This window comes from Panthera uncia, chromosome C2 (genome assembly GCF_023721935.1).
Source record: "Panthera uncia isolate 11264 chromosome C2, Puncia_PCG_1.0, whole genome shotgun sequence".
In the NCBI taxonomy this organism is placed as follows: Eukaryota; Metazoa; Chordata; class Mammalia; order Carnivora; family Felidae; genus Panthera; species Panthera uncia.
The window spans coordinates 3289797-3311539 of NC_064810.1; the positions used below are offsets into that span (position 1 = coordinate 3289797).

Below are 21743 nucleotides of genomic sequence, written 5' to 3' on the forward strand. Positions count from 1 at the left end.
TCCTTGCGCTTCAGGAGACGTTTATAAACATGAGAAAAGATCTCAGCGGACACATGTCTCTGGACTGCTAACGCTGAAGGGCCAGAAGGGCCCAGACAGGTGAGGAAGAGCGGGCAGGGCCCACGGAGGGACTCAAGAAGCCAAGGGGAGGGGTGGGAAGGGGCAGTGCTCAGCGCGGGGCAGAAATGAGGCCCTCTCGAGAGCTGGCCGGGTGTATCTTCTGTGCACCAGCTCTTTAGGGCCCTGGTCCAAAGGTGGCTCCACGTTACAGGATCACCCAGCCTCCAACTAAAGAGTCCCGGGACCTGTCACATGGGGTCCAGGTAGGAGAGCTGGTGGGTACCAAGCCCATCCCAAGTCCCGCCCCCTCCCTCTTCCCGGGCGGCGATTGGTCGAGGTGGCCCTCTCGTTGCTATGACAGCACCGAGAGCTTCCAGTGGCTCCGCCCCGCGCCTTCCCACCCCCCCCCCTTCCCGCCCCAGGCCACGCCCCCTATCTTCCCGGGCCGCGATTGGTCGAGGTGCCCCCTCCCGTTGCTATGACAGCGCCCGAACGCGGCCAGTGGCTCCGCCCCACGCTTCCCCATCCCTCCGCCCGCGCTGGGGGGGGGGGGGGGGGGAGGCGGGACGGGCCGCGTCTCCATGGCGACGGCGGACGCGGCTGTGCGAGCAGCGTGTACCTACCTACCAGAGACGCGCTGGTGGCGGCGAGGACCGAGACGGGGGCGAGGCCATGTCGGACCTGGGCTCGGAGGAGTTGGAGGAGGAGGGAGAGAACGATCTTGGGGTGAGAGCTCCGGGTGTACGGGGCGGGGGGGGGGCGCTTCCCAGGCTCACCCCCGGAGGCCGACTACAGTCCCCCGTGCGGCCCAGCCAGGGACGGGGACGCGCCGGCCACCGCGGCCTGGAAGTTGGCGGTGAAAGGTGAAACGCTGTGACATCTCTGGCCACATCCCTTCTCGCCGCCTCCTCCCCTCCCCAGCCCGCCTCCCATTAAAGGCAAAGATTTCCAAGTCAAAGACCTGGGAAGCGGCCTGGACCCCGCTGCCGCAGTCCGCCCAGGCAGTCTCCTTGGTTGGCGGGGTCACCCCGACCTGCCATGCTGCTCTGTAATGGAGCTCGGCTGCTCGGGATCAAGGAGGATGGAGGAAAGTTCTTCCTGGCAGCCTTCAAGAAACGCTCAGAGGGTCTCAGGCTCAGCGAAGGCTTCTTGCAGGCCCGGAATGCCGTGTGCTTTCTTCAGTGTGGTGGGAGGTGACCCGAGTCTCTGGCATCATTCCCTGGTTTGGGCAGCAGAGAGGCGGTATGGGGTGCACATCCCGCGATGTGAGCTGGGTGCAGGGTGGGCATAGGTGCGTGTGCGTGTGTGTATCTATCTATCTATCTATCTATCATATCCACAGGTTAACCGTCTAACCCAGGGGTGATCATTTCTTGGCTGACAGGCTGGGAACCCCAGCCACGGTGCGTGCGTTCAGGGCACAGAGTCGAGATAGTTTCAGAATTAACTGAAAACCTAGCACCTCTCCGGGGCCGGATGTCTTGGTGCCTGCTCAGACCTTTCGGCAGCTCTGTGCGCCCGTCTCTCAGCCTCTGCCCCATTTTCTGCTCAAGACTAGCACCTCCATCGCGTGGAGCCGCCTGGCCAGGTCAGAGAGCCAGAAGTGCCTGGAATCTGCACACTGTCCCCACAGCCAGCGGCTAGTGCTAACAGCACCACAAACCACAGGATTTGCGCTGCAGGGTCCCTCGTGCAATGAGGCCGAGTCTGGGACATCTCCTGACATCCCCATGCTGGGCGGCCTCCTCCATATCTGTTTCCCCGTTCTCTTTACCGGTTCCTCGGGGAGGGCTTATAAAAACCACTTGCTCGGGGTCTGCTTCCGGGGGAGCCCGACCTACATCAGCCCAGGAAGACTTCAAGTTTGTCTCCTCAAATAGCCCTGCTGGTTTGTCACGTTTTAGTGCCTGCAATTTGTAGCTTCAATCACAGCTGGGGTCGTTTTAAAGGGTTCCCTTCCTGTTCAGTCACCCCACTGGTTCAGTAGGGGTGCACTGGGAGGTCTTTTGAGCAGATCTCAAAAGCTTTTATACATTTTGATTTAGACTAACCCCGCAACAAGTGTGTAAGATCACGCCATTTTTACCTTCTGTCCTGAGCACGGATTTCTGAGCTGGATCGTGCTGGGAAAGGGGGTCTGAAGCCCCGGCAGGAACTTGAACTTGTGTTTGAACTTGTGTTGTAATAAGTCCATGCAGATGCAGGTCTATGTCAAATCGTTACTCTGTGCCTTGGCCCTTTTTTTTTTTTAATTTTTTTTTCAACATTTTTTATTTATTTTTGGGACAGAGAGAGACAGAGCATGAACGGGGGAGGGGCAGAGAGAGAGGGAGACACAGAATCTGAAACAGGCTCCAGGCTCCGAGCCATCAGCCCAGAGCCTGACGCGGGGCTCGAACTCACGGACCGCGAGATCGTGACCTGGCTGAAGTCGGACGCTTAACCGACTGCGCCACCCAGGCGCCCCTGTGCCTTGGCCCTTTTATTATCTGTTATGTGCACTCTGCACTCGTGATCAGGTGCTGGAGGAAGGTTTATTTTATGAAGGGTCAGAGGAAACAGGTGAATTGCAAGCTCGTGTTATATATATATATATATATATAGAGAGAGAGAGAGAGAGAGAGAGAGAGATTGATTTACTTTTAAGATACGTCATTATTTCCATATGAGTCTATGAGTGTGTGAAACTCAAGTCTCTTGATAAGGAAGTTAAACTAAGTGGACTTAGGGCCTCTTGTGACCGTTGAGCCCTGTTTACGCCTCAGCTCCCCCTTGCTGCTTCCTCTCCCACTGGCGCCTCCTGAGACCACGTGCGCCCAGGGACTCATTTGAAGGAAGACTTGTCTTTGCATTTTAAGCCCTGGATTGTTGAAGGAGGCACCAGGGAGGTACTTGTGTGACCGAGGACCGATTCCACCCACATATGTTAGTTCAAACGTGTTTCTATAAAGAACGCAATTTGGAATACCTTGAATTTTGTTTACAGTGTGAAGGGTTATCATGATAAATTACAAGCTCAGACGTGGCAGAGAGAGAGTGAGGCTTCCACCAACGACGGGTACTAAGTGTGTTACCTTGGACAAATGCCCCATGTCGCCCGGGTGCAGTTACCTACCTCACCTGTAAGATGGGGCTGAGGATTGGGAGGGCTTCAACGAACCACTATTTACAAAATGCTTTAACATATCGTTAGCGCTGAACACACGGTAGCTGTGATGATCCCGCTTTCTTCTGCCCAGGAGTACGACGGGGAACGGAATGAGGCAGGTGAACGGCACGGACACGGGAGAGCAAGGCTGCCCAACGGGGACACGTATGAAGGGAGCTACCAACACGGTAAAAGGCACGGCCAGGTCAGAACTGGTGACGTGAGTGGGTCGTTTTCTCTAGTGAATACTCTATGGGTGAGTGTTAAATTCGGGAATGATATGAATTATGTAACCAACGTGTTTCAGGGGATCTACAAGTTTAAAAGCGGCGCTCGATACATAGGAGAATACGTTAAAAACAAAAAGCATGGCCGTGGCACTTTTATATACCCAGATGGATCAAGATATGAAGGTAAGGGGCGCCTGGGTGGCTCAGCTGGTTAAGCCTCCGGCTTCGGCTCCGGTCACGATCTCGTGGTTCAGGGGTCCGAGCCCCGCATCTGGCTCTGTGCTGATAGCTCGGAGCCCGGAGCCTGCTTCGGATTCTGTGTCTTGCTTTCTCTCTCTGCTTCCCTCCCCTGCTCCCACTCTGTCTCTCTTTTTCTCAAACATAAATAAAAACATTACAAGATGTGAAGGTAAAATGCACTCACAAGGCAGATGTTTGTGCTGTAGCGGTGTCCCCTGGGGACTGGACTTGGCTGTGGATGCTGAACTGTAGGAGAGGGCTTAAAGTTCTCCAGATCAGTCAGTCACTCAACAAACACAAGCTGTGCCCCTGTGTTCACAGGGTCGACACAGAAGCCAGAAAGACTTAATTAGCGAGCTGCCCCCCCCCCCCCCCGTGGGAAATGTGGCCGTCGCTGCGGCCCGCACACTCTCTTGTGAACCCCTGTGCTGAGGCACGGGGGGCCGCACAGACCCCCATGGGGTCCGGACCCATGATGTTAGATGCCCTGTAGCTTTCTTCTCCTTGAAGCTGCTTCTGCTGTTTTTCTCTCTGACCATCCCCTCTTCTGCTGAACACACGGGTTCTTTAGACCTGGTGGTTCCTTCGATGAAGGCTTCTGGTCCGGGAGACCCTCTGCCTCGTCAAGCTGGCATTCCTATGTCTGGCGATTTCTTAGCCGCCAATGTTATGTCTCAGGAAGATGCTAATCCCCTTATTTCCGAGACCCCCACTGCAGCCCTCACGCACCGTCATCCCCCACGGTGACTACGGTGTGGATCTGATCGCAATGGGAGGGGGGCGAGCCTGGGGGGAGAGACACAAGTGGAGCGTGCACGTGAGTCTTCAGAAACCATGCAGGGTCCTGTGTTCCGGCCTTTTTTCTGGGAAGAACTTATCTAAGTTTTCCAAGGAGACCCGTGACCCCCAACCCCGGAGCTATGGTGACAGGTGTGACCTTGTGCGGGGAGCCTCGCGCCTCGTCTGCGGCACCAGGACTGAATGGACGAACGCAAGCAGGACGGGCACCTGACAGGTGGCGAGCGCTCAGTGTGCGGCGGCCTGGGAGGTGGCATCACCTCCCGACGGGCGACGCCACGTCCCCCGGGTGCGAGCCACAGCCGCCTGCCCCGTTGCTGAAGGAAGGCAGGGCCCCAGAATTCTACAGCAACCATCCAGCCCGCATCCGAGATGCAGGTGGTGGGTGTTAATGCCTCCCCGTCAGAGGGGGCATTTCTGCTCGTTACCTATTTCTCAGAGGGCTTATTCCAGAAGGAGCACCATCTGCTTTTGGAATCGACTTTCAACAATTTAATTTATAGAGTTCGACTGAATTCTTTCCAAACCGTCACGAGCCTGGTCTCGTTGCCGTCATGTTCTATTTTCATGTAGACTTTAATACACCTGGAGCCACACACAGATATAGAAAAGAAAAGATACTCAGAATAAGAGATGGAAGGAGTTTCTAACGTGACCGTCTTTGGAAAGAGCTGCGCGTTTTTGTGTCTCCCTGTGGCTTTGTCTCTTAGAGGGTGCAGGGTGTAGTCACTACTCAGGGAGTTCTTCTCCGAGGTCAGAGCTGCCACATCAATCTTAGCTCAGGGAGCGAACAACCTTCCGGCCACCAAGTCCGTGTGAACCCATGGCCGAATTCGTCACGACTGAGCGTTGGCTGACTGCCACCCTGAGGGACACAGAGTGGTTTCCCGCAGGCTAGCGAGCGCGCTCAGCCTCGGCCTGAGGTATGGGGCGCATTCCTGGTCTCCCAGACACCGGGCTGAGCCTGATGGGGAGCCCGGGGACGGAGCGGACACTCCTGGTTTGCGGGGCCACTTGAGCAGAGGCAGGAGACGGGGGTGCTTGGCGAAGCAGGGGATGGGGTTGGAGGGGTGAGTGAGTGCCAGACTTTGGAGGGGCCTCTGGACCACCCGCACAGATTGTGAGGTGAGGGGAGGGAGGGCCGATGAGGGCTGGGGAAGGAGAGGGGGCTCCCGTCTCCAGCGCTGGTCCTGCTCCCGGCTGCAAGGACCGAATAAAGACGATGATGTTTAGCAACAAAGTTGCAGAGAAACAAAGCGCCATGATGACTTGGGGTCGGCTCTTCTGGAAGCTCTCAGCTGGCAGGAGCCGGAGGGAGACACAAATGCTTGGCCATTGGGGTGCCTGTGGAAGAGAGCCAGAGAAACCCGGATTTTCGTCTCAGCCCCGCCGTGTGGCCTTGGGCAAAGTGCATGATGTCTCTGGTTTCCGGGTGCCATCCCTGTAAACGCATGTTTCGGTTATTACCCCTGTTCCAGGAGGCCACCTTTCCCACTTCTGCACCGTTTACTGCGGCCGGGGTACCGGTGGCTGGGCCGGGTCTCCCAACAGGTAAACTGGGACTTTAAAAAGAAAAAAAAAATTTTTTTAAGTTTATTTATTTATTTTTGGAGAGACAGAGAAAGTACGAGGCGGGGAGGGGCAAAGGGAGAGAGAGAGGGAGACAATCCCAATCAGGCTCCACACTGTCAGCGCAGAGCCCAACGTGGGACTCGAACCCACGAACCGTGAGATCATAACCTGGGCCGAAATCGGGAGTCGAACACCCAGGTGCCCCTAGACTGGGACTTTATAAAAAAAAGCTTCCTCACCATATCTCGCTGGCTTGAAATTTGGTTTGCAAGTTAATTCTTTTTTTGAACATTTCCTGTAAAATACCTCATACACTTTTCCTGCCACGCTGCCCTGGAGACCAGCTCCCTCGGCCAAGAGAAGAGGACAGAATTGCTTCATCAGTCGTGGTCTTTTGTTGGGAAGAGACCAAGGGAGGTCTTGGCCCCAGGGCCCTGCTTGGTCAGTTCCTGAACGTTCACATGAGCCAGCTCTGCCCGCTTGTCCCCAGAACCACACGCAGCCCAACCTTGGCCACAGTGCAAATACTTACACCACAGAAATCGGTGTATGCTACACGTCTGCCCTCTTGCTCCTCCTCTCCCTCCTCTCCCTCCTCCTCCTCCCTCTCCTCCCCCTCTTTCTCCTGCTCCTTCTTCTTTCTTCTTTTATTTTCTTTTATTATTTTATTAAAAAAGTTTTTTTTCTATGTTTGTTTTTGAGAGAGAAACAGAGCATGAGAGGGGGAGGAACAGAGAGAGAGGGAGACACAGAATCCGAAGCAGGCTCCAGGTTCCGAGCTGTCAGCACAGAGCCCGACGCGGGGCTTGAACCCACGAGCCACGAGATCATGACCTGAGCCCAAGTCAGATGCTCATCCGACTGAGCTCCCCAGGCACCCCCTTCCTTCTTCTTTTAAACTGGTAATTTACAAGGACACAACTGCCCCTTAAAAATCCAGACAAGTCCAGGTGCCTGGGTGACTCAGTCGGTTAAGCGCCCGGCTCTTCGATTTCTGCTCAGGTCATGATCTCACGGTTTGTGAGTTTGAGCCCTGCGTCCGGCAGAGAAGAACCTGCTTGGGATTCTCTCTCTCCCTCTCTGCCTGCTCCTCCCCTGCTCTCTCTCTCTCTGTCTCTGTCTCTCTGTCTCTCAAAAAATAAACTTAAAAAATTTTTTAAAAACTCCAGACAAGTCCTCTGGGACTTCTGCACACTCTGTCTATCCTCATGGTTACATTAGGTGCGAACTCCTGTGTTTACTGAATTATTTCAGTTTGGGGATTCTCCGTTCCTTCTGCCCATGGGGTTCCTGACACGTGTCATACCTTGGAACCCAGTCCTCTTCCTTAACTGCTACCAGTTGCCGAGTCCTCCTCTCCGGGCAGGCTTGGTTCGCCCGCCCTGTCCCGAACCTGGGAGCTGCTTCCCGAAAGCACAGTTCTTTCTTCTTTGTGGTGTCTGCCTCCTGCCCAGACGAGGGCAGGCCCTCCCTGCGGGCTCTGTCACCAGCCCAGCTGCTGGTCTGTCTCACAGAGTGCCGAGGACCCTGCGGGACTGACAGAACGCGTACAAGTTCCTTTTGTAGGTGTGTTGCCGGTCGTGGTGAACATGGAGTTTATTCGCGCAAACATGTATTTCTTGGACGCTCAACATATTCTAGGCATGTGAATTCTTCTTCTTTGTGTGGAAGCGGGTCCAGGTTTCCTGTAAGCTGGAAGCTTATACAAGTTTTGGGGACTCTATTTAAGAAAAAGAATATAAAATTAGCATCAAAGTGAATTTTGATTTGTAATGAGAAATCAAAATAAATGTAAAGGTTTTAAATACTGTGACCATTACAAAATCTGAGGAAATAATATATAAATTTTTATTTTATTGCTACTTAGTTATTATTTATCGCGATTTTTAATAGAATTTATTGTCAAATTGGCTTACATACAACACCCAGTGCTCATCCCAGCAAGTGCCCTCCTCAATGCCCATCACCCGCTTTTCCCTCTCCCTCACCCCCCATCCACCTTTAGTTTGTTCTCTGTATTTAAGAGTCTCTTATGGTTTCCCTCCCTCCCTCCCTGTTTGTAACAATTTCCCCCTCTTCCCTCCCCCCATGGTCTTCTGTTAAGTTTCTCAGGATCCACGTAAGAGTGAAAATATATGGTATCTGTCTTTCTGTGCCTGACTTTAGCATAACACTCTCCAGTTCCATCCACGTTGCTGCAAAAGGCCAGATTTCATTCTTTCTCATTGCCAAGTAGTATTCCATTGTGTATATAAACCACAATTTCTTTATCCATTCGTCAGTTGATGGGCATTTAGGCTCTTTCCATCATGTGGCTATTGTTGAAAATGCCGCTATAAACATTGGGGTACGAGTCCACTATGCAGCAGCACTCCTGTGTCCCTTGGGTACATTCCTAGCAGTGCTATTGCTGGGTCATCGGGTAGATCTATTTTCAATTTCTGGAAGAACCTCCACACTGTTTTCCAGAGCGGCTGCCCCAGTTTGCATTCCCACCGACAGTGCAAGAGGCTTCCTGTCTCTCTATTGTTTATTTCTGCTCTGATCTTTATTATTTCTCTTCTTCTGCTGGGTTTGGGCTGCCTTTGCTGTTCTGCTTCTATTTCCTTTAGGTGTGCTGTTAGATTTTGTATTTGGGATTTTTCTTGTTTCTTGAGATAGGCCTGGATGGCAATGTATTTTCCTCTCAGGACTGCCTTCGCTGCGTCCCAAAGTGTTTGGATTGTTGTATTTTCATTTTCGTTTGTTTCCATATATTTTTTAATTTCTTCTCTAATTGCCTGGTTGACCCACTCATTCGTTAGTAGGGTGTTCTTTAACCTCCATGCTTTTGGAGGTTTTCCAGACTTTTTCCTGTGGTTGATTTCAAGCTTCATGGCATTGTGGTCTGAAAGTATGCATGGTATAATTTCAATTCTTGTAAACTTATGAAGGGCTGTTTTGTGACCCAGTATATGATCTATCTTGGAGAATGTTCCATGTGCACTCGAGAAGAAAGTATATTCTGTTGCTTTGGGATGCAGAGTTCTAAATATATCTGTCAAGTCCATCTGATCCAATGTATCATTCAGGGCCCTTGTTTCTTTATTGAGCGTGTGTCTAGATGATCTATCCATTTCTGTAAGTGGGGTGTTAAAGTCCCCTGCAATGACCACATTCTTATCAATAAGGTTGCTTATGTTTATGAGTAATTGTTTTATATATCTGGGGGCTCCGGTATTCGGCGCATAGACATTTATAATTGTTAGCTCTTCCTGATGGATAGACCCTGTAATTATTATATAATGCCCTTCTTCATCTCTTGTTACAGCCTTTAATTTAAAGTCTAGTTTGTCTGATATAAGTATGGCTACTCCAGCTTTCTTTTGGCTGCCAGTAGCATGATAAATAGTTCTCCATCCCCTCACTCTCAATCTAAAGGTGTCCTCAGATCTAAAATGAGTCTCTTGTAGACAGCAAATAGATGGGTCTTGTTTTTTTATCCATTCTGATACCCTATGTCTTTTGGTTGGCGCATTTAATCCATTTACATTCAGTGTTATTATAGAAAGATACGGGTTTAGAGTCACTGTGATGTCTGTGTGTTTTATGCTTGTAGTGATGTCTCTGGTACTTTGTCTCACAGGATCCCCCTTAGGATCTCTTGTAGGGCTGGTTTAGTGGTGACAAATTCCTTCAGTTTTTGTTTGTTTGGGAAGACCTTTATCTCTCCTTCTATTCTAAATGACAGACTTGCTGGATAAAGGATTCTTGGCTGCATATTTTTTCTGTTTAGCACACTGAAGATATCGTGCCAAGCCTTTCTGGCCTGCCAAGTTTCAAAAGAGAGATCAGTCACGAGTCTTATAGGTCTCCCTTTATATGTGAGGGCACGTTTATCCCTTGCTGCTTTCAGAATTTTCTCTTTATCCTTGTATTTTGCCAGTTTCACTATGATATGTCGTGCAGAAGATCGATTCAAGTTACGTCTGAAGGGAGTTCTTTGTGCCTCTTGGATTTCAATGCCTTTTTCCTTCCCCAGTTCAGGGAAGTTCTCAGCTATAATTTCTTCAAGTACCCCTTCAGCACCTTTCCCTCTCTCTTCCTCCTCTGGGATACCAATTATGCGTATATTATTTCTTTTTAGTGTATCACTTAGTTCTCTAATTTTTCCCTCATACTCCTGGATTTTTTTATCTCTCTTTCTCTCAGCTTCCTCTTTTTCCATAACTTTATCTTCTAGTTCACCTATTCTCTCCTCTGCCTCTTCAATCCGAGCTGTCGTGGTTTCCATTTTGTTTTGCATTTCGTTTAAAGCGCTTTTCAGCTCCTCGTGACTGTTCCTTAGTCCCTTGATCTCTGTGGCAAGAGATTCTCTGCTGTCCTCTATACTGTTTTCAAGCCCAGTGATTAATTTTATGACTATTATTCGAAATTCACTTTCTGTTACATTATTTAAAACCTTTTTGATCAGTTCATTAGCTGTTGTTATTTCCTGGAGATTCTTCTGAGGGGAATTCTTCCGTTTGGTCATTTTGGATAGTCCCTGGAGTGGTGAGGACCTGCAGGGCACTTCCCCTGTGCTGTGGTGTATAACTGGAGTTGGTGGGCGGGGCCGCAGTCCGACCTGATGTCTGCCCCCAGCCCACCGCTGGGGCCACAGTCAGACTGGTGTGTGCCTTCTCTTCCCCTCTCCTAGGGGCGGGATTCACTGTGGGGTGGCGTGGCCCGTCTGGGCTACTTGCACACTACCAGGCTTGTGGTGCTGGGGATCTGGCGTATTAGCTGGGGTGGGTAGGCAAGGTGCACGGGGGCAGGAGGGGCAGGCTTAGCCCGCTTCTCCTCAGGTGATCCACTTCAGGAGGGGCCCTGTGGCAGCGGGAGGGACCTGTCTCTCAAATTCATGTCTGATGTGCCTGTAGCTTGCCTTTTCCTTGCCTTTCTAGCAAAGAATGGAGTGTCTGTCTGACAACAATTTTGTGATGACACTTTCTAGAGAGAAAATAAGAGAACTCTATCTCTGGTCTTTGATCAAAAATCGATAAAAATTAGCTTTTTAAAAAAATTATTCCCTGTCTAGAGAAGAGTCGTTCAGCTTAACAGCGTGTTATTAGCAATGCCGTGTGAGTTTTCAGGATAGCTGTCGTCTTCGGAAATCTGTATTAAGTTTCTCTCATCTGGGGGCTGGAAGGTTTGAGGACATTGGCTGAGGACGCTGTGAGTCTCCCAGGGCAGGGATCAATCTTCAAGAATGGGCAGCGATCACTAGCTACTTTGCTGCGGTCATTCTGGTAGAGGTGTTACGAATTTTATGGTATCTTTGCCGGTTCCAGTATTTCAGAAATCAGCAGGAACCTGCTCGGAGGTGAGTCGGCGGGGACAATCAGTGAGGGAAGAGTCCACGCGCAGACGCGGGTTGGCAAAGGTGTGGCGTCCAGTCATGGGGAGCAGGTGCACAGGTGGGGCGCCCTGGGCGCCCAGGCTGGGAGAGCGTGCTGGGGTCTGGTGAGGAAGGAGGTGGGAAACGGCACGACATGGTTGCTGCTGGATCGGTCAACCCACGCAAGCAGAGGGAGGGAGGTGTGGGGACTGCTGGCCGCCGGGCGGACAAAACCCTGGTTTGAGTCCTGGCCACGCCACCGACCGGCCGTGATACCTGCTGTCGGCACACGCGGGTGACCGCGGCCCACGCGCCCACACCTGCACGCGGTGAGCCCCTGACCCCGCTTCCCCTAACCGGCGCCCGACGCCACGCCATCCAGCCAGAGGGGCAGGGGGACAGCGGGGAGTCACGGCGGGAGGTGAGGGTCGCAGCAGGTGGCGGCTGCCCTTCCCTTCTCACCCGGGCCTTTTTTTGTGTCGTCCCTTCCAGGGGAGTGGGCGGATGACCGGAGACACGGTTACGGCGTCTACTACTACGTCAATAACGACACCTACACCGGAGAGTGGTTTGCTCACCAAAGGTGCGCGTTTTCCCCTCAGCTCTGTAGACCTACTTACGTAACGAGAACAGGATGCTGTCTCATTAAGAAGCAGAATCACGATAAAAGCCCACTAGCCGGCTCTTGCCAGGCAGTTCAAACCCCTCACGGCTTTAAGGTGAGCGCGCCGGGTGGCACGTCACGGGGCAGGTGCACGTTGTGGGGAGGGTATGTGGTCTTTCGTCCGAGAGCCCCGGGGGGACAAGGAGGGCACAGAAGAACCCTCCTGGGGACACGGCCACAGCTCCCCGGAGCGCTGCCTGTTCCCCGCGTGGACCGGCCGAGCTGCGGGAAGGTCGTCCTTGCGCAGCCGGCGATGCCCCTCCCGCGAGCGGGCACACAGGGCAGGAGCGCGCTTGGACGGGGCGCCGACAAGCCACGTAGAGGCCACGCCCAATTTTAACGTCTGTCTCAGAAACCCGGGCGGTTTTCCCCATGTCGGAACAAAGCGCATTGCGCTCTCTGTCTTCACCAGGCACGGGCAAGGCACCTACTTCTACGCCGAGACGGGCAGTAAGTACGTAGGCACCTGGGTGAACGGACAGCAGGAGGGCATGGCCGAGCTCATTCACCTGAACCACAGGTACCAGGGCAAGTTCTTGAACAAAAACGTAAGTCACTGGGCAGCAACGTGTGCCCCCTCCCCCCGTCTGTGTACATATGTGAAGGAAGAACCCGAAAATCTCAGGGAGTCCTCCCGCCCCCTCCAAGTACGGGGAGCAGGTGGCCGTGCCTCTCCCCGGGCCTCTGGTGTCTACAGAGGGCAGCGTGGAGGGGGGCAGAGTAGAGAGCCCTAACTTTACAGATTCTCCTTTCCAGTGTTTGTAAAACAGCACATTTCCCCCAAATCTATATGCTGCATATATGTAATTATACGGAATTCCCGGCAGAATTCTCTTGGGACATTTTTTGGCATGGGGAGGTATGTGGAGGGAAAGAGAAGTCGACAGGAGTTAATCGGGAAGAATCAGCGAGCCTAGATGAGCCTGGAGGACAAGGGCTTTGTTCTGCCAGGTAGTGAAAGTGTGCTAGAAACACAGGAGTTCAGCTGACCCTTGAACAGTGTGGGGTCAGGGGCGCTGACCCCCACACAGTCGAAGATCCACAGATAGTTTTTGACTCTCCCAAAACGTAACTGCTAACAGCCTGGTGTCGGCTGGACACCTTACCAGTGACACAAACAGTCGATTAACACACACTTTGTACGTTGTAGGTATTATACACTGTGTTCTTACAATAAAGTAGCTAGAGGAAAGGACACATTATTAAGAAAATCATAAGGAAGAGGGGCGCCTGGATGGCTCAGTCGGTGGCACGTCCAACTCTCGGTTTCAGCTCGGTTTCATGGTCTCGCGTTTCGTGGGTTCGAGCCCCACGTTGGGCTCTAAGCTGACAGCGCAGAGCCTGCTCGGGTCTCTCTCTCCCTCTCTCTCTGCCCCTCCCCCGCTTGTGCTGTCTCCGTCTCTCTCAAAGTAAGTAAATAAACTTAAAAAAAAAATTAAAAAAAAAAGAAAACCACAAGGAAGAGAAGATACGTTTACAGCGCTTTCCTGTATTTATTGAAAAATATCCTCGTGTAAGTGGACTCGTGCAGCCCAAACCCACGTTATTCAAGGGTCAGCTGCCCATTCCAGTTATAGGGCACCCAGACACGTGGCCCCCTCTGCTGCCCACCTGAGCTCCAGCCTCCAGCCCTCCCTTCTTCCCCTGCTTCTTCTCCCGGAGCCATGTGCCCCCCCCCCCAACCACGTCTTTCTGTGCAACCCGCATGCACACACATACGTGGGATAACATTACATCAGGACATGAAAACATACACATTTGCGCATTTGGGGATATCCATATAGGTTAGACCCTGCAATCGTGGAGTCCACAAATATTGACATTTTAAGTTGTGATCGATGCTGCCAACTTCCCTCCAAAGCTGTGCCAGTTTGCACTCCCGCCAACGGCAGTCTTTAACTTTTTTGCAAATCCGATGGATAAAAAAATATTTTCACGTTGTTTTAATGTGCTTTTCCCCGATTCCTAGTGAAGTCCAGCAACCTTACACCCTTTTGCTACTGGCTTGACTTTTCCTCAGAGAATCACCGGTTCCAACCCTTGCCGGCCAATTGTTAAAACAAATTTAAAGCTGTGATAAATGAAACCGAGATACGCGAATGGAGAAATACAGATCAGTGGCGTGGATTAGAGAGTCCGGGGACAGATTCAAGTGCCTACAGTAATCTAGCTCCAGAAAAGGGCGTCGTTTTAAGTCAGTGAGGACCTGACAGGGACAAGTGAAAGAGTGGTCCCAGGACCCTTGATAACCACTGGGGGTGGGGCAGGGAAGCAATGTCAGGGTTCCCCCTCTAGCATTGGATGGAGACATGCGAGGACAGGAAGAAAGGTTTAAGCGTGAACAAAGTCACAGAAAAAAAATAGGTGAATGTTTATTAACTTTGAAATGAGGAGAGAGGACTCTCTAAACAGAAATAGAAAAGGAAAACCAAACAGAGCTGGTTGATAAAAATAACCCCTTATAGATTAGAATGCTCTATAAAGAAAATTTAAGAGGGGCGCCTGGGTGGCTCAGTCGGTTGAGCGTCCGACTTTGGCTCAGGTCATGCTCTCGTGGTTTGTGGGTTCCAGCCCTGCGTCGGGCTCTGTGCTAACAGCTCAGAGCCTGGAGCCTGCTTCAGATTCTGTGTCTCCCTTTCTCTCTGCTCCTCCCCTGCTTGTGCTCTCTCTCTCTCAAAAATAAACATTACAAAAATTTTTTAAAATTTAAGAGACACACGACCAATGGGGTTAGGGTATTTGTAACATTAATATAAATATAAAGCACGTATATCAATCAGTGTGATTTAAGTGGCCAAAAAATGTTGAAAAAAAATTCAACCCTACTAATAGCTTAAAAATGTGACTTCATGGTGAGATCCTGTTTTCTATATGTTAAAAAAAATGTAAAAGTATGTTAAAAAAAAAATCTAAAAAGAACAAAATGTTAATGCCCAGGAAAAAACAAGGGTTTGAGGACAAGGTGTTCTTGAGTGCTGTTGTGGGAAGGGACATTATTGGAGCCTCATTCTGGTCAATATATTTAAAAAAATACGTGTGTCTATATCTTTTGTGTGTAAATATGTGCACAGTGTATGTGTGTGCGTGCGCGTGCTGTTGCCCAGAAATTCCACTTATGGAAACTTCCCCGCGGAAGATGTCAAGAGGGGACATAAGATGTGACTCTGCTTACATTTCCTGCAGTGGCCTTTGTCCAAGGCTAGTATCAGCACACCAAATATTAGCGGAGTAAATGGGTGAAATAGACTATAATAACTCTTTTTTTTAATAGTTTTTTAATGTTTATTTATTTTTGAGAGGGGGGAGGGGCACAGAGAGAGGGACAGGCAGAGAGAGAGGCCCTCTACTTGGCAATTCCGTGCACCACGAGTACAAAAAGGCTTTCTTTAACCCGCACCGGCCTTCCGGCGACGTGACTTTGGGCGGGATTTCTGCAGCAGGTGCACTGGACGTTGGGCGGTGAACTTGGGAATGAGGTGCTTCTCGGTTTCCCTTTGCTCGCAGCCCGTCGGCCCTGGAAAGTACGTGTTCGACATTGGATGTGAGCAGCACGGGGAGTACCGTCTGACAGATGTGGTACGTGGCAGACCGCATACCGTTTCTCTTTTCGTGGGCGACCGAGCTGCCTGTGACGTGGACCCTACGGCCCCGACGAGGTCGGACGGGAGTGGTGCCAGCCCTCGGCATCGTTCACGCTCTCCTCCTCCTTCTGGGCGTGCGGGCGTTGGTTTGGCCCCCAAGTGCCAGGACCGAGTGGTGTCGCGACACGGTTCTCGCCGGAGCCTGCGCGTAGCTGTGGCCCCGAGGCTGTGGTCCCCCCAAGTCCGTCCAGCGACACTGCTCCCCGTGTGCGGCGGGTAGCTCTCCTAGTTTTGTCTTTTTGTCCCTCTCCGGTACTCAACAGTAATGCTAATGCGACCTCGGTACTCCCTGGTCGAAGCGGAGATTAGCCCCGAATGATGTCATTAGCAGGCATCCGTGTGTGTGTGTGTGTGTGTGTGTGTGTGTGCGCGCGTGTGCGCGCTTGCTGGGGGAGCGCTGTCTGTGCTGGATTTCCTGTCATTGTCACCTGATGGGGCCTGTAGGTAACAGGCACTTTATCTACAGCACCCCCACGTCCCCTGGGCACCCCCGCACCCAGCCGCGGCTCAGCCCCTCTTTTCCTGCCGGGCTCCACTTCCTCTTCGTCACTCTGCCGGAGCCCCTGCGTCCCCCAGACAGCCTGTGGTTCCCCGAGGTCTGCAGAGTGAACGTCCACCTTCTCTGCAGTGGCCGGGATGCCGTATGAGCCCACAGTGACCCGTCCCCTGGCCTTACGGCCCCTGCTCGCCTTCACGGCCCCTTCGGACCACCTGACACGGACGGAGGTGGGGCCAGCCTCCTAGCTCACTACCCAATATGAACCGGCCCAAATGCTCGATTCTGTTGCTAAAACATAGGCCCCGCCCCCACGCCCAGTAGAGAATGCGTCATCTGAGCCAGGGGCTCCCAGAAGCCGACGCGCCTACCAGCAAAGAGGGGTTTGACGCGTCACCCCCACGGGGTATGGCCCCCGCACCTACGTCTGCGCGGAGCCCCGTGCGCGCGTGCCAAGAAGTGCGAACGCAGTTCATTGCTGTGCTGTTGGATCGTGACAGCGTCGTGGCGCGTGCTCGCTGGGCTCCGCCTGGGGCGGAAGCCTCTTACCCGCGCCCCGGAGGAACCTGTGGGCTGAACTCATTACACTGCCCCCCCCCCGAATCTGGCCTTTGTTGTCCCATTAGTGGTCGCGCAGTTATTTTGCTTTGTGAAGTGATAAACACTAAAACAGCGGCGTCGTGGGCGGTTGTAGCGTGTCCGGGGAGAAGTTCGCAGAGGTCGGGGCCTCTAAGTAGGGGAAAGCAGGAAGAACATTCTAACAGCTCTAAGGGGGAGAAGTAGTGCCGTAAGCCCCCAGACTGCGCCTGTTCGGGAATAAGCCCGTGTCCGAGGCCACCCTTGTGCCTTCTGGGACGGTGACTGGCCTGTGACGAAGCAGAGGAACCCCGAGGAACTGGCAGGACGCGAGCCGACGGGGGCTCCAGGGGCGGTCCCCCGGGCCCGGTCCTGGGCCTGCATCGTGGGCATCACCGGGGCCTCCGCCAGAAGCGCAGGTGACCGGGCCCCACCCCGATGTCCGGACGCGGCCGCTCTGAGCCGTGTCTTCACGGGTCCTCTGCTGATTCTGGGACGGTTCCCTTTGCAGCACGGCCGTCCTGGGGCATGGGTGTCACACGACACAGGGGACGGGGCTCAGATATTTTGAAACCGCCTCTATTTCCGAGTGACTCAGCGGAAGTAGTAGGGAGGTGTCCGTCACTCTTTGCCATAGGTATCATCCTCTATGTGACAATGACGCTTTCCACACTTGTGGGCTGATATTCAGACCTTTGGAATTTCGGGATAGCTGTAAAGCTGGGGAGGAGCTGGTCTGCTTGGCCCGGTGGGCGTGTGCCGGCCGCTGACCATTGTCGGGATTAAGACCCCACGTTTAGAGGTGATCAGCACTCGGTCTGCTTTCACAGAATTCCATTTTCCCTGCAGAATCCTCGATTCTAGAGCTTTTAGTGTTTAGGCCCTTTCATATTATATGGTTGTCTCAGGACCCTCTGTGTCCCGTCCTTACAGTGATGGTGGTCTTGTTACATATAAAGAATCTGGGAGCTGGAAAGTGTGGCCAAGCACTGGAAGGTACACTGAGCCTGGGTCAGTTCCCAGCTGTTCCAGAGGGAAGGCTTGGGAGTGTCGGGTCTGAGAGCCGTTCATGGCATGCATGGGGAGCGGGCAGGTGCCGTGTGGTGATGCCCGTCCGCACCTCGTCCTAGCGCTTCCCAGACCCACCCTCCAGCCCATATCACCACCAGGGCCAGCTGGCAATCGGGCCGACCCCTGAGCCGTGCGGTGACAACACCCGAGTGGCCCCTCACTGTGAGTATCCCATGGCGAGTTCACAGAGACGTCAGTAAGTTTACATTTTCAAACTTAAAATAGGAAAGAGGAGAAGAGGAAGAGGAGGAGGAGGTGACCCTGATGACCGTCGTTCCAAAATGGAAGGCCACCAGCATCACAGAACTGGCTCTGTGGACACCGACCCTCCCCGAGGAGCAGCCACCTGCGGACGGGACCATCCAGGAAGAGGCTCCGGGACCCGAGGGTGCGGAGTGTGGGGGAGGGCGCCTCCTCTCCGTGGGCCGGTGGCCGGTTGAGCTCTGGGAGTCAGACTCAGCCTGTTTCGTGTGCAGGATGTAGTCAGGGGGCCGGAGCCTTGGGGGTCGGACCCTCCCGGCGGGGCAGGAAGGAGCAGTGGCAGAGACTGGCTGGAGGGACAGCCTGGCTGGTTCCACGGGAAAGCCCTGTGGTTAAGAGCTCCCCCCTCCCGCCTCGGTCAGCGACTGTCCATGGGCGCGAGCTCGGGCAGGGCCGACAGCAGCTGGGCGGCAAGTCCTTCCCGAGGAGGGTGTGGCCTCTGTGCCCGGCCCGGGGTCTTCCCGAGAAGCAGCCACCGTGCCGTGGGACGATGAAGAAGGTGACACCGTGCAGGGGTCCTTGCGTCGCAAGTGATTGAAACCCAAACCTGAACTGGCCCAAGTGAAATTATACTAACGCGCTGGGGTCCCTACTGCTGTGGGGTCGGGGGTGGAGGTGCCTCCCCGGGCCTGGTGGGGTCAGGCCTCGGCTCTCTGGTCTCTGCTGTGTGCGCTCCGTCCCCTTTGGAGAGCGGTGCTCACCGACTTCATCAGATTGTGGCCCCATCAGCGCTGGAACCCTGGGGGACTGAGCGTGTCTTGTCAGTGGGGAGTAGAGTTCCCCCTCTGCGCCCCTCGCCGGGGAGCGGGACAGGCGCTCCTGGTGCAGGCTGGACTGGGTGACTTCGGGAAGGGGGGGGGTCCCCGGAGGGGTGGCGGGCGCCCTATCAGCAGGAGGCCGCCTGAGACAGGCCGCAGCCCACACGACAGCGGTTCTCATGGCTCCGTCTCAGGTGGCGGGGAGCCCGCGGAGGACGACCAGGCTCTGGCGGACCTTTCCGAGGGGGAGGCTGACCTCATGAGGCCTGGGGAGGACGACGAAGACGCCACCAGGGAGGAGGGGCGCGAGGATGGCCGAGAGGAGCTTCAATACGGCGCCATCGACCAGGGTGAGCTCTGTAGGTCTGCTTGGGGCTACAGGTTCCTGGAGCCTTTGAAGGTCTTCCGAGAGCTGTGGGCACCAGCAGTCCAGGGAGGGCTCTCTTCAAACCGGATTTCTTTTATCTGATTTAAGGCGGGTGTGTTGGCACTGAGGGAGCCTGTGGTCTGGGAACGGCCGGCTCTAGACGGTGGTTGGAGGGCCAGGGGCCCCGCGCAATTTAGTTTGTCTCTGTTGCAGAGTAAGAGAAAATATCTTTCCTGGTTTTTTGGAGATACCTGAAAAGATGAACTCCCGTAAATCAGGTTTCAATCTAAATGCTTGAGGCGCACCGAGCGTTAGGCTTTTGTTGGCAAGTGATTGTAAGCGCTACAGGGCCACACCCGAGAAGCCAGCGCTGGCGGCCGGGTGGCCCGTGGCTAAGGGGCGGCCCGGTGACGTCTCACTTGTCCCCCTGCCTCCTGCATGTGGACCGGATGCCCCGGGGTTTGTGAGGGCAGAGTAGGCTGCGTCCGTAGAGCATGGAAACAGCACGGAGAGGCTGATACGCAGCATCCCCGATGGGCTGACCGGGTGCTTCCCAGGGGAGCCGAGAGGCACTGAGGGCCCGACAGGAAGTGAGCGGAGAAGCATGTGCCATGTGCCCGCGTGTGCCTGTGCACGCCTGTGTGTGGTTGCATGTGCCCGTGTGTGCTTGCGTGTGCCTGTGTCTTCCTGCCGTGTGCCTGCGTGCACAATTACCCAAACTCGAGACTTAACGTGATTCTGACAGTGTGTCTGAGGTTCACCCTGCTCATCACTTCTGACGTGTTACAGAGCCCACTTCCCAAAACAAGGTAACTCTCGATTTCATGAAGCATTCAAGATAACATCTTTCCAGAATGTAGCAAGTCCCGGCTTTTCTTTCGATTGATGCAAAGGCCAAATAGTGACTCCTCGCGCTTGTAAAGCTGCCCATGTTTGGACGGCGTGTGCGGGCAGAGATGTTCCCGAGCTCACGCTCGCCGACGCGAACATTCTCAGCCTGGACTTGGAATACAACTTTGCTTAATTTATTAACCGGTGCCAAAGAAAAAACCCACCAGCGTCTGTGTGAGATAAAATTGAACATTCCTTTTTTTTTTTTTTGCCCGAGAAATGCTTAATATTTATGATATTATTCATTGCAAAAGACCTGTTAGCTCACAGAATTTCAAAATAGCAAGAGGGACGTGGGATATACTCATGTTTCTTTGTCCCCCTGCCCTCCAGGAAATGTTAACTTTGAAGAAGAGGAAAGTAAGCAGGGAGAGCAGCCCGCGTGAGGGGAAGCAAATGGGAGGAGTAGGAGAATGCATCACAAACTCGCTGTTACTTGGCCCGCTGACGCGAGTCTATCCAACTATCTTACTAGTTGTTTATATGGTGCACTATAGTGACAATACGAATAAATTTCTTCCTCATCCTTTGCTTACGGAGGAGCTTCTGCTTCCAGTGCTTTAAGCCCTAAGTCGCCAGGTTATTCTGCTGTGTTTGCCCAGGGGTCTTTTCTCTTGGGACAAAGAAAGAGGTCCCACGACCCGGACTCCACAGAAGATGGTTCATGGCAGCAGCCTCTTGGCCGAGCTCATGGAGTAACTACTCACCAAAGCTTCTCTCTCAGGCCTTCCCCGACAGAGCCAGGAAGATGCCTGGAAAATAATCCCGTGTGCAATGTGCACGAAACACACAGTGATGAATAGACTAGGGGCTTGAGCGAGAAACCATCAGCTGCCATTGGAGGGGGCGCTCCTGGCCATCCTAGGGCTGCAGCATCCCAGTGTGGGTTTCGGGGGTCCCTGCGGATGGTTGAAGGGCAGGGCTGCCCACAGGCGTGGCTCTGGCCTGTGGTGCCAACTCTTTGGGTCTTCCAGTGGGCCAGGGGCTAACATGTAGACCATGAGCCCTCTGTCCCAGCCCCTCCTGACTGCCCAGCACGGCTGTGAAGTCCTGAGCTCCCGGAGGAGCCCCTGTCCCCTGTCTACCCCAACTCCACGAACAGCATCCGTCTTCCTCCACCCCCAGAGTGGCTCGCGGGGGGGGGGGTCTTCATCACCCCAGAATGGCGTTCGTAGCTGGTGCGGCTGGCACCGTGCCCTGCATCTGGTCATCCGGTCCCCAGAGCGGGGGGCCTCTTTAAGAACAATGCATTATTAACGTGGCCTCCGAGCCTCTCCACAGAAACGCACACAGCATTACGAATCTAAAATTACACCAAGGCAGATACTGTTCTAGGATAAGAAATTTCAAAAAAAAATTACCCACTCAGAGGCCAGCGAGTCCACAAATAGCACATCTAGAAAACTATCGGAATACGGTGTGAATTCGCCGCACGCCCTGAGCCTGTCTCTTCCTACGACGATAATTTTGCAAGATTTCCTGCAGGGAGATCAGCAAGGTCATCACCGTTTTCCCTTGAATGCGGTTTGTAATTCCTGGCGGTTGATGGGCTAGAGCATTGCCCCTCACACCCCACATCTCTTGGCTCACAAAACTGCCTTCGACTGTGCG

The 21743-nt window shown here is 53.4% G+C and overlaps 1 protein-coding gene across 2 annotated transcripts; it reads left to right on the forward strand.

Moving 5' to 3' along the window:
- The first annotated feature begins 629 nt into the window (after positions 1-629).
- Positions 630-20667, forward strand: RSPH1 (radial spoke head component 1). 2 transcript variants are annotated; one of them, XM_049627820.1, is made up of 10 exons: positions 630-786; positions 3300-3413; positions 3516-3621; positions 11361-11486; positions 11900-11990; positions 12484-12619; positions 15576-15647; positions 18081-18243; positions 19069-19224; positions 20466-20667. In XM_049627820.1, the coding sequence occupies exons 1-10, from the start codon at positions 733-735 to the stop codon at positions 20516-20518; spliced, it is 1071 nt and encodes a 356-aa protein (XP_049483777.1). In that variant the 5' UTR covers positions 630-732; the 3' UTR covers positions 20519-20667. The 2 variants fall into 2 exon arrangements, with proteins under 2 accessions (XP_049483777.1, XP_049483778.1); XM_049627821.1 differs by lacking the exon at positions 11361-11486 and having other exon boundaries at positions 631-786.
- Positions 20668-21743: the final 1076 nt, after the last annotated feature.